The 14,625-nt window shown below is 39.5% G+C and overlaps 3 protein-coding genes across 13 annotated transcripts; 1 reads left to right on the forward strand and 2 right to left on the reverse strand.

Annotated features, from left to right (window-relative positions):
- Positions 1-1,915: 1,915 nt before the first annotated feature.
- Positions 1,916-2,484, forward strand: LOC133744225 (uncharacterized). The gene is made up of 2 exons (XM_062172365.1): positions 1,916-2,166; positions 2,271-2,484. Exons 1-2 carry the CDS (start codon positions 1,916-1,918, stop codon positions 2,482-2,484), a joined length of 465 nt encoding a protein of 154 aa, XP_062028349.1.
- A 5,206-nt stretch (positions 2,485-7,690) lies between these two features.
- On the reverse strand, positions 7,691-8,716 carry LOC133707398 ((+)-cis,trans-nepetalactol synthase NEPS1-like). Its single transcript, XM_062132960.1, has one exon. The coding sequence runs from the start codon at positions 8,705-8,707 to the stop codon at positions 7,889-7,891; it is 819 nt and encodes a 272-aa protein (XP_061988944.1). The 5' UTR covers positions 8,708-8,716; the 3' UTR covers positions 7,691-7,888.
- Positions 8,717-9,529: 813 nt separating this feature from the next.
- On the reverse strand, positions 9,530-11,883 carry LOC133707399 (uncharacterized). 11 transcript variants are annotated; one of them, XR_009845101.1, is made up of 8 exons: positions 11,742-11,814; positions 11,103-11,213; positions 10,968-11,022; positions 10,659-10,834; positions 10,495-10,559; positions 10,218-10,297; positions 10,080-10,126; positions 9,530-9,966 (listed from the first exon to the last, which is right to left on the reverse strand). XR_009845101.1 is itself a non-coding variant. In XM_062132966.1 (7 exons), the coding sequence occupies exons 4-6, from the start codon at positions 10,801-10,803 to the stop codon at positions 10,229-10,231; spliced, it is 279 nt and encodes a 92-aa protein (XP_061988950.1). In that variant the 5' UTR covers positions 10,804-10,834; positions 10,968-11,022; positions 11,103-11,213; positions 11,742-11,813; the 3' UTR covers positions 9,985-10,126; positions 10,218-10,228. The 11 variants fall into 11 exon arrangements, 10 of the variants coding, with proteins under 10 accessions (XP_061988950.1, XP_061988952.1, XP_061988951.1 ...); XM_062132966.1 differs by lacking the exon at positions 9,530-9,966 and having other exon boundaries at positions 9,985-10,126; positions 11,742-11,813; XM_062132968.1 differs by lacking the exon at positions 9,530-9,966 and having other exon boundaries at positions 9,985-10,297; positions 10,659-10,812; positions 11,120-11,213; positions 11,742-11,848.
- Positions 11,884-14,625: the final 2,742 nt, after the last annotated feature.

Below are 14,625 nucleotides of genomic sequence, written 5' to 3' on the forward strand. Positions count from 1 at the left end.
AATTGAAGACGCAGCGGGAATATCGAGGTGAGTAAACCTCACGTGGTTCATATTACGAACCGAATAAATTTAATTACTTTATTTTGTCGTAATTGTGTGAAAATATTTATGAAATAAATATTTGTTTTAAATCATATGGGCTTGATCAACTACGGTCCATAGGTAAGTAAAATGTATTTAAACTATAAAAATGAATTTCACGATTTTATTGTGTGGACTATAGTTGGTATTAGTGATTATCCCTGAGCGGATAATTACGTATATATATATTTATGTGGAATATATATATGGATGGTGTGGCATTGTGGTATGTGGATTATTGAATTGAATATTTACATATGTCGGAAACATATATGTATTGGTAGAATTGTTGTGATGCAAACAATATTTGTGAGTGAGTTCATATATTGTTTTTGGGTATGACTTTTCGGGAAACAATATGTCGTGGGAAATGGTATTTCTATTGTTTTGAAAAGTGTTTGAGGATTTGGGGAGTTGCAGGTTGTGATTTCTCCTTTTGGGTTGGGAAACATTTTCAGGTCCGGTATGACCATTTTAAATGTTTTAATCTGACGACCGGTGGTCTGAGGATTTGAGAGTCACAGGTTGTGATTTCTCCGTTTGATTTGTTTTAACATTTTGGGTCCAGTGCGACTCGCTTAAATGTTTTGATCTAAGGGTCAGGTTGGCCTAAAGATCCGGGGTTTGCAGGTTGCATCCTCAGGCAATATATCGTAATTACGCCTTTGGCCCGGTTAGTGATTTCGATCAGTTAGAGCTCTAGTCTGTCTGCCAACGTGTCCAGGTTGGACCGGATTTTCATAATGATTTGTTAGGTTAACACTTCCTATGATTTTGTCACGATGTGACTTGTAAGAGTCCTTTTGGTAAAAGGTGTTGAGTTTTGGATGGATTTATTAGTGTGAGTTGATGATGTTTTTAATTAATTTCCTTGTTAATTCTTTTGTTTAAATTTCTATTCTTTTTCTCTTTTCTTCTTTTTCGGTTATATTGTTTATTATCTCTATTTATTTCCTTGATCATTTCTATGGTTCGATTTCCCGTTTATTTCTCGTTTTCATTTTATTGTTTGATTTTAATGTAATCTCCTGAACTAAATTATATGCAGGGATTACTATGACTTCTGATTTTATGCGTGTTGGTTATTTCCTGAATTAATTTTCTATGCATGATTAATGTTCTTATTAGTTTAATTGGGAAGTGCAGTGATGGATGAGACTTGTAGAAAGTTGAGAAATATTATTCCGTATTGTGGGGATAAAGACATCTTGTTAAGAGTAGAGATGAGTGATTCATTTGATTTCTTTGTGTGTGATTTCAAATGATTTGGAGTTAATGATTTTGGTGATCGATTATCGAGATTGTGGTTTTCTTTGTGGATGTTGAAATTGTTGGTTGTTACTTGAGTTAAAAGTACTGTGTTATAATAAATCAACCATTCTTTCTTTTACTCATACTGGCTGTCAAAAGCTTACCGGGTTTTGTGTTGTTGCAATCCCGGTACACTATTCAAACGGTGTAGCGGATAATCCTACAGGACTGGAGAATTCAGGAAGGTGATCGAACCGTGTAGAGTAGCTGCTTTGTAATACTCTGATTTTCAGTTGTGAGGTTTGTTATGCTCATTAGAGCTTTACAATTTACTTTGTACGAGTGAGTTGTAATAATTAACTCGAGGTCTGCGAGTTTTGAATTTGAGCGTGAGTGGCGAGGTTGTTTCTGAGAAAAAAAATTCAGAACGTTTATTTGTTTAAGTTGTTTAATTCATGTTTCGGATTTGAATTTGTTATTCAAAATTCGGGGCGTGACAATAACTGTCTTATACTTTGGGAATGGTACAGAACTATGTGGTCCTGGTGTCGAGGTGACACCCTTTTTGGATGACTACTATAGGATGAAGCTAAATGGGATCAGTATCAATGGTGGGCTTCTCCCAATTGATCCAGCATTATTTATGCCACCGGCAAGTGACGGTTTTTATATAGATTCAGGAACAGAAAACAGTCTTCTTGTGGGGAAAGTTTACGACATTTTGCAACAAGGTATGGTAGACTACTTTCAAGACTATTATGGCTGGCTTCCTCTGAACAGAACTGCTAGACTTGACCACTATGAGCTTTGCTCTGAGTTACCCAGTGAAGGAAGGTATGTTTCTCCAACACTACTGACCTTTCACTTTGGGAACCTCCTTACTTCCAAGTCGTAATATGGTCATGCAGAACTGATTTGCTTGGTCAAACACCTTGAAGATGCTATGTTCATTTTGAAGGCACTGCCAATCTTGAGCTTGATGAAAATAGCATCTTCAAGGTGTTTGACCAAGCAAATCAGTTCTGCATGACGATACTACGACTTGGAAGTAAGGAGGGTCCGAACATTTTGGGCGCGCTGCAGCAGGCAAACTATAGGTTCCTCTTTGACGCTGCTGCCTCCAAATTGTCATCTGCAAAAGATATTTGCTGAATGAAAGTATATGCATCCTTTTTTTGGTCATGATCTTGTATTTGCTGAATGAAAGAATACGTATCTTGTCCTTGAATAAACTATTATAGTATTCAAAATAAATGAGACAAGCTATGGTACCCACAAGTACCTCATACACTCATTTACAACTTTTTGAACAAAAAATTACAAGTATGTGAACCAAAATTACAACATTGAGAACAAAAGTTACTATATTCATTTACACTATTTACATATAGTTAAACAAAAATTACAACATTGACAACGAATTTGTTCAAAAGCTTGTAAAAATGTCGTAAAGAGATGTAATTACCATTATTAGAACTAAGATTACACAAAGTAGGACTCAAATTACAACTTTGACAACAAATTTGTTGTCACTTTTGTAAATGTGGGTATGAGATACCCATAAGTACACTAGAATTTCCCGGATTTTCCAGTTCGCTGATTTCGTTATTTTCTTTGTTTAAACCTGACCACTGGCGGATCCAATCACAGACTAGGACGGGCTCAAGCCCGTCCGAGATTTTGAAGCCCCAAAAAAAAAATTAGATGTATGCATCCAGATAATAGAAGCCCAGACCCCGACCCGAAGTCCCGAACTAACTCCCTACATCCTTGTTCCGACTCCACTCATCGACTACGGACTGAGACTCTCTCCCACTCCTCTCCTCCTCTCGCCGCCTCCGGCTCAGCTTGACACTGGCGGCTCTCCCGACTCCACTAGTCCACTCATTGACTACGGATCTACCAATCTACGGCCTATTCGAAGTTTCAAACTGGTCAACTGGAGAATCGTCTCTCCCAGTCTCACTCTCTCCCACTTCCTCCTCCTCTCGCCGCCTGTGGCTCAGCCGGTTCTCCCTTCTCCACTTCTCTCAATGATTGAATGAAGGTTGCAGACTGGAAATTAGGTAGGCTGTAGGCATTTGAGTTAGATTTGTGATTCGTCTTCGGTTTCAATTTCTTGGAATTTGATTCGGTGACTTGAAGATTTGCACCTTTTCTACTTCAAGATTCGCTGCTTTCTTGGGGTTTCTTTGTTTTAATTTCTTGTTCATGTGTGCATCTGTGTTCAAAGAAAGCTCATCTTTTTCTCATCTTGTTATTGTTGCTGTTGATGTATGGTTTTCAAAAGACTTCGTTAGAAAGAAGAAAACCCAGAAGGAAGTATCCAACTTCATTAGCCCTCTATAGAATTTGACATACAGCACTCTATAAGTTAGTTATTTCTAGCTGAATTTGAGAAAGGCAGAGACCCTAGAATTTTGATCTGGGTTTGTGTTTGTGTTTGGTGCTTTTATGAAAAATAGGAATTGGGTTTTGATCAGAAGAGAAGGAGCTGGTGGAATTGGTGTTGTTTGGTGAATGGAAAAATGGATTTCTGGCCGGAATTTCTTGCAAGCAGTTGGGGCAAAGAATTTGTGGCAGGAGGATGTGGAGGCATTGCTGGTATAATATCTGGTTATCCAAGGTACTATTTTCTTTTTTTGTTTAAGAAATTCAAGCCCGTCCAAGACTTCAATCCTGGATCCGCCACTGAACCTGACTGATAAAAAGGATCAAGCTAATAGTATGTGTAAATGCATTAATACACCCCAATAAGGCCCCTAGTTCAGATGTGTACGTTTCAATGCTTGTAGACTTCGATCAATTCAAGTACGAAATCGAATCACTACCTTGAGCCCCTGAGGCTTCTTCAACATTGCCATGCTCGTTCAAATACTTCAGTTAAAAAGATTTGCTCGATCAGACGTGTTTATTAATTATAATTCACATCAGATAGTAGCCACAATCCTTTTAAATTATAAGAAGTGCAAATCAGTATTGCCTTGAGGAACATTCTAAGCATAGAAAGTTAGTGAATTCGATCCCACAACTTCAAAGACAGAAAGGGAATCTTAGTATATCATAGGAACCCGGCCGCGACTAGGACAATGCTCTTTTTGAAACACCAAGGGCCGCCATTAAGAAAGAATTCCCATAATCCCATTGTTCCTCCAAAGAGCAACGCACGAGAAAGAGGCTAGAGCCCTGTTCTTGAATCCGAACCACACATCCAGAATGCCAAACCTTTCAAATATGGCTCATTTAACAGTTCCATCAAGAGTTCTGCCAGTCTAAATCATTTTGTAGTGTCAGTTCCATTAACTCGTATTCCTCTTCATATATAATTGTGTAGAGAAAGGGGTAGGAGATATATATAGAGATTGATGATGGCGACGAGGGCGGCATTGCGATCGGACTCGAGTCGGGAGGTACGAACTGGGTCAGACACTACGACAGGGCAATTTCGCCAAGGTCAAGTTTGCTGGAAACGTTGAGACTGGTGAGAATTTCGCTATTAACATTCTGGACAAAGAAAAGGTCCTCTCTAATCCCACCTCCCCGCTTCTGTTCTCCCCCGCTGACGACCCCTGTTCTCCTCTCTGGGCATTTTCTGACGTTAATCATGACATGCTCGCCGGAGGAGGAGGAGGAGGCCGGCAAGCTCTTCTCGACCAGGCCCAGTATGTTTCCAGTGAGTTTTGGTTTCAAGTTGGGCCTGATGGGTTTGGAATCGTTCTTATTGGTTTTGGTTTACTGAATCAAAAGTCTGTCTATTTTCTATTTAAACTTCTTAATTTGTGATATATTCACGAGAAAGATTAAGAACATTATGAAAGGCTAATTAAGTTGGAAGGATGCTAATTAATTGTTTTCACTCTAGTGTGATGTGATGCCTGCCAAATTTATTAATCGAAAGATGGTTGATTATAACAATGATAAGAGAAATGGCACAAGGAAACAGCAAAAAAGACCTAGCGCTCTGCTAGGGTTTGGGAGGGCGGCTGTTCTTCCCTACATCTACCATCTTCGATGGCTGCTTTCTGATTGGCTTGTCTAATCGGCCTTTACTCTTACTTCCTCTCGGTGCGTGGTGTGATATTTCGACAGGGTTCTTTTAGGGTTGAGAGGTCGTGGGCGGAACTGATCCCTGGCTTCGGGAGCAGATCATTGGATCTAGAGTGGTCTAGATCGGACTGGTTTCTCACTAAGATTGTGCCACCGTGGCTGGGTGTGGCCTTTTCTTCCTATGGCGGTTGGGTCATTTGGTCTGACGACGAGTGTGTGGCTATCGGATCCAGTGGTACTGTGAAAGGTATTGCAGCGTCTGTTGGGGCCGGTGACCTCTCAAAATTCTTCGGGTCTGCCGACTCTTGTGTTCTACTGGCGACGACAAAGTCTAGGTGCATGGGTCTGGGGTTTGTGGAGCGTCTTAACCTGAGATTGATCCTGAGTGATCAGAATTTGGCACTGACCTAGGTGTCGTTCGATCCGGGAGATGGTGTAGTTTTTGGGGCTGCGGCGGTAACTTGCATGGTTGTGGTGGATTTCTTGGGGTGCCCTTAGCAATTTCGCCCTACTGGGCCAGATGGGCCTGGCGCTGGTTGGAGGGCCTGTTGTATGGCTGGATGTGGATGGGCTGGGTCCTACGACTTTTTAAGGCTTGGTCTGCTTTTGGAATGGGGGCTGGGGGTAATTTTTCCCTTTCTATTTCCCCTATGGATTGGGTCTCTACGGCCCATAGCATTGTTTAATTTTTGTTTGGGTCGCAAAAACCAGTGCCTTAGTTGGAAACTTTTTATGTAAGCTTCGAGGTTTCTAGGTTTTTGTTAGAATAAAAGTGCGTGAATTTACCAAAAGGTGGGTGTACTCGGGATTTCTTGGGATTTTATTCTTTTATAATAGAGTTTCATAAGATTCTAAGGAACGATTCTTTCTGTCGACCCCATATGTCAGTCTTTTCATTAAGTCCAGCAAGCAGTACAAAAACGAAATCCCGAGTACACCCACCTTTTGTCAAAAAAAAAAAAAAACAATGATAAGAGATGCAAATTTGCATTTGATACTTTGTCGCAAATTTGGATCCAATATCAAGCAATTGGTTTTTAGATGTAAAGAAATAGAAGTTAATCCATAGCACTACTAAAGTTCATACTGAGATCAATGGCAAACTCTTATTATATTCTTGATATTATTTTAACCAATGAAGATACAACTAGAGCCGGATGACATCGTCGAGAATCACTCGGTGTCAATTTTTTTTTTCTACAACGAAAGAAAGACTACAAAGAAAAACTATGACAACAACCCCCACCCAGTTGATCCAAATGGAACGTTGGGGATACAAAAACGGGGAGACAATGGAACCAGACCAAATGAGTGAAACTCTGAAAACCTAAATCTACCATCTTGTCCGCCACAAAGTGCTTCCCGAAAAATATGTCGAAATCTAATGAAGTGAAACTTGGCTGCAAAACAAACAATGTCATCAACTACGTACACCGAGTCTCACTACGTACACTGACCTTGGCCATATACCATCCAATTCCAACATGTGCAAGTCACGCATGAGCTTCTTCGGCCAAGTCTTAGTTGTTATTATTAATGTGTGACTTTTTTAATTCTCTTTCATTATATTGTTCATTTGTTTGGCTCGTTTGCTTTAAATGTTAATTAATAAAAGTTTTATTTTATTCTACAAAAATTTTACTAAAATCTCGCCATTTTATTTTATAAATTAATAACATGAAAAAAATAACAACAGGGTAGCTAGCCGTTGTTCTTCATTCAATTCTCCACCAATGGATTCTAACCGTGACTTAACATGAACCATTGATCTTTTTTTCTTTTTTTCTTTTTGGTTTTTTCAAACCAATCAATGCATACATGTCAGCAGCCCAAAATTAATTTGTTGGGTTTTGGTGGTGGGTCCCATCAGAGCCCAAGGGGTCACTCTTAGTGCTACATTCAGCCCTCCTCTCTCCCTTTGGACCCCCCTACAGCCTTGTTGCTTTTGCTTGCTGGAGTCTGAAAATAATGGAAAAACGCTATAAAGCCCAATTTGGCCATCCGCATTAACAATCATCAATTCTTTGAATGATGTGTGTGATGATTTGAGCTTGGAATGTCATGTTTTGGATGAAGTTAAACAATTAATTAAGTTTTCTAATTTTTGTGGTTGGTGTTTTGTTTTGTAAAGCAAAACTGCAATATGGTTGCACATCGTTTAGCAAAGAAAGCCTTGAAGTTGAGTCGGACTTTTCTTTATTTAGAGTCGGATGATTGGAGAACTATTGTATCCATTTTCATTGTAATCTTCCATTATTAATGAAGTTCTTATTCTAATTAAAAATAAATAAAGCCGGCGAAGACAACTACGTAGAGATAAAACTCTCATGTATTCCTATTACGGAGAGATAAACTCTCATTATTGGACAACTTCCACCATGTAATATTACAGGGGTTTTCCAGAAAGCATTATCACTATTTAGCTGAGACTAGCTCGAAATAGATGTTATTCAGTAGTACTGTTATCTCTGGTGAAACTCGGATGCCATTGAAATACAAATCAAGTTGATCATGATTTCAATAGTGATAAGGCCTTGGTTCCATGTCCACCATCAACAACCAAATTCTGGCCGGTGATCAACGCCGAGTCCTCAGAGGCCAAGAACACCACTGCATCCGCCAGGTCTCTCTCCTTCACCGGCCCATATTTCTCAGCATCCGTATAAACTGCCGCCATCATCTTACTCACTTCCTCTGGCCCGATCTTGAAAGTCTCGCTGAACAGCGGCGTCGCCACCATACCCGGCGACACGCAGTTCACGCGCACCCCATGCTTCACCAGCTGCACGCTCGCCGACCTCATCAGCCCCAGCACTGCGTGCTTTGACATCGTGTAGTCCGTCAAGCTCTCCGTCCCGCAATTCGCCACAAAGCTCGCTGTGCACACTATGCTGCCTCTGACTCCCTTCTCCACCATCGAGCGAGCTGCGTGCTTCACAGACGCAGCCATCCCGCGCGCGTTCACCGCCATCACCTTATCAAACGAGGACAGGTCCAGCTCCAGCAGAGTCTGCGCCGACGGGGGGGTTATTCCCGCGTTGCTGTACATCACGTCGAGGCGGCCGTACAGCTTCACAGTAGAGTCAATTAGGCATTTGACCTGGTGCTCGTCGGTAACGTCGCAGTGGACGTAGGTGCAGCGGTTAGAACCGATCGATGCGGCCACTTCTCGGCCCTTGCCGTCTTGCACGTCGGCGATCACGACAGCGAGAGCGCCGTGATTTGCGAAATGGCGAGCCGTGACTGCTCCGATGCCGCTGGCGGCGCCGGTGACGATGGCCACCTTGCCGCGGAGCTTCTGCAGTGGTACTGGTATGGCCTCAGTCATAGTGTTGAGCTATAGTAGTAGTAGTAGAGCTTCACGTATTAGCGGATGGGTTTTATATAAAGAGTAGAATTACGACAATTACACCTTTACCCCTTGCAATTTAGAGAAAATAGACTATTTTTTAGTTATCAAAATTATAGATCATCTACATCCCCAAATTTCTCGTTAAAATTTCATTCTTTTTTCCTTGGACAATAAACTTATTAAACTCAATGTTTTAAATTCACTTTTTCTTTTAAGATAAATAACAGCAATAATTATGGGAGTGTTGGAGCAAGGATTTGAATGTCGAAGTTAGGTATGTAATGCATAGTGTATATTAAAGTTATAAATTCATAGTTGACCACAAGTTTCTCAAAAAAAAAAAAAAATAGTTGACCACAAGTTGTATAATTATTTATGATTTTTCATATTGAAAAAAAAAAAAAAAAAAAAACCTAGTATGCTAGGGTTGGCAGCGGAGTTGGTATGCCGCTTCGAGAACCTTCTCCTTTTATCATACTCATTTCTTTTTCGTTCCTCGGCGTTGTTGATGGTGGCGGACTTGCTTTTCATTAATAGAATCAAGCAACTGGATAATTGGAGGGGGAGCAACAAAATCAAACATTACACGACTTATTGGCTAAGGATATTTTTAACTCATGTAACCTTTTACTTTTTGGCGATTGAAGTTTTATCCTAACTTGACTGATGGACCTTTCATAAGAGTTTACTATCGATCTCAATACGACCTTCATTAGCACTATGAATCAACTTCTATCTGACAAAGTCATATGGCTTCACAACTAAATCCAATTACCAATGACAACCAGTGGTACATAAACTGAGCCAATACACCACTCTCTTTCTATAAGATTTCATCTCTCAAAACTGGGTGGTTTTGAGGCCACCGTATTCAGTTAGTCAGTCAGGAGAATTGTGCACACATATCATTTAGCAATTTGCCTATTTCATAGTGTGAATCTACATCTTCAGCCGATATACTGATTTCAAGACTAAGTGCCTGACATGAAAACAGAATCTCATATGCAATGCCAAACCACCATTTCCGGAACCTAGGAAAGCCGAAAAGTTGACCATCTCATATCCAATAGGCTTTCTTTTTTGATATTCCTCTCCTCAAATTTGTACTTTATCAAAACAAACGCAGTACTATGGCTTCAAGCAAGACCGGAAGGGGATAGCGAACCATAGCAGTCCTGAAGTTTTTTGGACATCCAGAACAAACATTGTGCTACTATCTGACCATCAGGGATTTTCTAAAGAAACATCAAGCATGTACAAATGAGTCCAGTTATCTTCTAATTGAATAAATATCAAGCAATGCTTAAACCAAGGAAGCTTATCACTTGAAAAGTGTCAAGGCTCACACCTCCAAGCAAGAACGTCTACATTGAACAGACCCACTAGTCTTGTACCCTTAAGATAGAAAACAAAACCAAAACAAAATCTATGAACATGACTAGCTTAATTTTCTATTACAACAATAAAGGAAAGATCAGATACTTGCCACTCATTTGCTTATTTAGTTGATTCAGCTGACTCTGCAGTCTTGACCTCTTTGGGGCACTGAGACACATATGGTTTGAGCTGCATGCAACAATGGAAAAAGTGATTTACAACTACATGTATGTACTTGTACGATTCAGCAGTATCAAAGGCAAATGTCACTTTTAAAGAATAGTTGGGAGTGTGGGTTTTAGCAGTGCTGCAGATTGCATCAAGAATAGATAACAGAATGCACTCACCAAATATGATTCAGAAAGAAAGGAAAGAAATATACCCACCTTGAAGTCAGTTAAATCGGGGACTACATAGTTGGGTAGTTTGTCCTGCACCACAACATATCCCCCTGCAAAATTTTGAGCAATTTAGGAAACATGTCAAGTGGCAAACATTTATCCTTTAGTAAAGTGAATCAGAGCATTGTAAAAATGGAAAGATAGCAAACCTTTTCGGGTGTGGAAACCAGTGGGCTTGCAGTTCTTCCCCTTGTAAAAATTCCTTGGGGCTCGTTTTGGGGAAAGAATGTCAAGGGATGCCGTTCGCTTTCGACGAAATGCCCTTCCTAGCCCCATTATTAGCCCGAGTGGCATTTTCTCTGGCTTTTCCCCACAATAAATTAAACTACAACATGGTTAACAAATATGATTAAAGCAAATCTATATATAAAAATTCCAGATTTTGAAAGAAAATTCTAATGAGAGTAAATCTTTTCTAGCCAAGCGGCTACTGCCTCATCAAATACAGATTGACTTACAACTTCACCCCTCAAAACGCTGATTCACTCCTGGTAATCAATCAAAACACTGACCCTAAAGAAAAAGAATCTTGTATGATCAGTAATTGTTTAACTGAAACTAGAATAACACCAAGCACGCGATAGAGTAATTACAGATGTATAGGTTAAACCTAGGAGCCAAAGACACAAATGGGAAACGAGGTTGTGATGACTGGTAGTAATAACAACGGAAACACTGTTGGCGGTGGTCGATAGCAATCGGCACTGCTGGCCATTGACAAATGCAATTAGATGAAGAGAAGGGAAGCAATGAATCTTGCAAGACAATTCTATTCACAACTAAACATAAACAAGATACAGGAGAACCAAAAACTAACAAATTAAACGGTACTAATGGTTCAGCCTTCCCTCTCAAACAAATGCAGCAAAAGATTACACATTTAAAGAGCAACAGCACCTCCTCAATCAAAAGTTCTTTATTTTATGTTTTTGCTCAAATGAAAAATGAAGTTCAAATTGCTCAGAGGTTATTTATCATTCCAATGCAGACATGGAACCCTTCTTAATCTGAAGAGAACGAGCAAAGATTGAAACTTTCGATAGTTAAAGTATAAATTAGAACCAGAAATCAAGAGCATGAACAACTAGAATCACAGTATAAGCAAATTTCAATACCCCCAAAACGAAATGAGATGTAAATTCACCATCAATTTCAATTTCATGAATTGAAAGATCAAATCACAAATTTATACGAAAAGCGAAAAATCCCAGGTGGGAAAGAGAAGATGGTACCTGAGGCAATTGGGTGTTGCTGCTGAAGTGAAGTATAGTAAGATGACTCGAGAGGTTTAGGGCTTTTGAGCTATATGGGAAAACCAGAGAGAATCAAAAGCAAAGGAGAAGGAACTGGGGCAAGGCCCATAACCCGGTTAGAGGTCAGTTGGGTTTTCTTTGCCTTTGGTCATGGCCCAGAGAGTTGGGCCTTTACAATCACTAAACAATAAACAGCCTAAGAGCAACTCCAACAGATTCCCCATATTTTGATTTTTCTCTACTTTAGAGAAAAATAAGCCTATTTTGCTCCAACAGATTCCCTATAACTATCCATATTTTAGGGAAAGTGAGGAAAGAGAAAACCAAATTCCCTATATTTACAGCAAACTCCAAAATTTTAAGGAAGAATATGGAGATTTTAGAGAATTGTTGTAAAATAGGGAATCTGTTGGAGTTTGAGAAGAAAAAGAGGCTAAAGCTTTGACTTTTGCTTCCCTATAAATACAGAAATTATAGGGAAGTTGTTGGAGTTGCTCTAAGAGGTAATTCTTTTCTCGAGTTGTAGATTACCTGTGAGAAAATGAAGTATTGTTCGACATTGGAAGGCTTTAGTCTTTCTATCGGTTGTAAATTGGTTTTGAGTTGGATTTCTAAATATTTTATGGTATTAGATGAATGTGTAGCTTTGTTCACGTTACTTGTTAATGTTGAGAATTTCTACTGTACTTCGGAGTATCACATATTTTATATTCCTAAGTTAAAAAAATCTACTAGGAGTTGAAAAACCGGGAGCATCACTATGGCGAAATGCTAGGATTTATAGTAGTTAGAAATTTTGTATGTTAAACGTAACATGAGATTTATTTTTCCTTTTACTGATTTTGCAGTTGAAATATGGCACTCCTCCCCAGAGGCCAAGATAGAGGTGATTGTGAATCAAGGGGCAAATACTGTTCTTCAGGCAACACTAATTCAGAGAGGACAGAAACCAGAGGGCCACCAAAAAAACTTGCAGTGAAATTAATGACACTAAATTATGTGCTTCACCAGCAGCGAAGTCTTAAATGATAACTTGTTCTTGATGACAACAATGCTTGTTCTCTTCCTGAATCCTGGCCACAGTTCAACCCGGCCTCATGGTTTTGTGGATATATAACTCCCTCAAAGTTGAACCACAATTCCACAAAGATCCAAATTCCCAAACAATTAATGTTGCTTGCTTTTATAGGTACCTCTTTTTGTTTGGTTAACATCAACCTGTTTCACAAACTTCCAGTTTTTCCACTCAATGTCACATCCCCAAACCCTTCCAACCCCACAGAAAAAGCCCTTTGCTTTTTCCTGGTTAACCCCAAAGGGTTGGAGAAGCTTCACTCTAACCTTGTTACCCCAGAGGCCTTAGGCATGAGCTACAAGTTCCTACATAAAGATCTTTGCTTGTTTGGATTTTTGAGTTGAATGACATTGGCTGAAGTAAACCAATTGATGATTGGAAAAAAATACATGTAACTCAGTGCCAGTCAGGAGAAAGTCATTAGTTCGACTCAGAAATGATTAGTTATTATAATTTTAAATCGTTTATGTAATTAATTAAAAAATAAAATATTAGTTTGAGAGTTAGGGTGTTCTTATCTTATCAATCATTAATTAATATACATGTTTGTGTTGAATATGAATTTAAATCAAATCAAGTTGGCGTCAATCAAGTTGGTTCATAGAACTTTCCAGAGAGCAGCCAACCTTATGTTTTAGGCTGTCTTTTTTTGACTTTGTCAAGGGGAACCCAAAAACTTCCTAGGCCCAAGATAAACCCTTTCGACGCATGTGAAATGCTCCAACTGTGCATTGCAGCACAGTGTCTGGCCACTTTGACAGCTTCGGGATTCGAACCTAGATTGGGGAGCACACCCAACTAGGCAAGAACCACTAGGCCACTTGCAGTGGTTATGCTTTAGGCTGTCTTGAAGACAAAATCTTTGTCCAAGTAGTTTATGTGTAGCTGTTGTACTTTAATTCTAAGCCCATGGAGAGCTGGAGACAGTAGCTTGTCATCATTACATGAGCTTTATCCAACTTACACGAAGATTACAACGGCTAATTGCATTTGGTGTCAAGTTGATAATTTTTTTTTTTTTTGGGCCAATATGTCAAGATAACATTTTTCTTTTTGGTCAGTATGTATTTTTAATCAAATCACAACCATTTCTCAACTAACTCAAGTCAGAGTGACACGTTACATACTTTTCTATTATCATGAACACAGGTAAATAAAAAAAGTGGTATATGAAAAGCACCACTCATTAAAACATTCAATGCTCACTTATTAAAAGTGAGCCTATAAACTATGAAACAACATAGTAAAAAGACTAAGTCTGAATAGAAAATAAACTTAAATTTTGTCCTTACCCTTCAAACTAGGGCTTAGAGGCTTTGTAAGATAAGTTGGGCGAAATTATTGTGCTTTAGCTACCTTCTTTGAATTTGGGGGATTTTTGTTCTTGGAAGTTGGAACCAAGTGGCCTTCCCCTTCTCTTCTTTGGTTAAGCTTTCTCTTCAGGTACAGCTTCCTTAGGCACCAAAATGCTTCCTAGAGCCTGACCATGCTAAGAGACTTAGCAGAGAACTTGTTAGTGAACTCCGGCAGCTTCAACTTTTCTGTAGGCGCATCCATATGCACTGATTTGTTAAACAGTTCTGGCAACAGTATTTTCAGCTTCTTTGGAGAGGAGGCTGGTGAAGTTGGCCTGCCTCATTTGGTTATCATAGATTCTTCAACCGATCCAAATTTCTCAATAGGCACATGCTCTCAACTAGGATTATCCAAGTGAATTATTTGTACCAGCATTTGAGCGCATATTTTTTTCCCGCAGCACAGTAGGCTTGCGTCCACCGACGTACATGG

Source organism: Rosa rugosa, chromosome 4, assembly GCF_958449725.1.
Source record: "Rosa rugosa chromosome 4, drRosRugo1.1, whole genome shotgun sequence".
NCBI lineage: Eukaryota > Viridiplantae > Streptophyta > Magnoliopsida > Rosales > Rosaceae > Rosa > Rosa rugosa.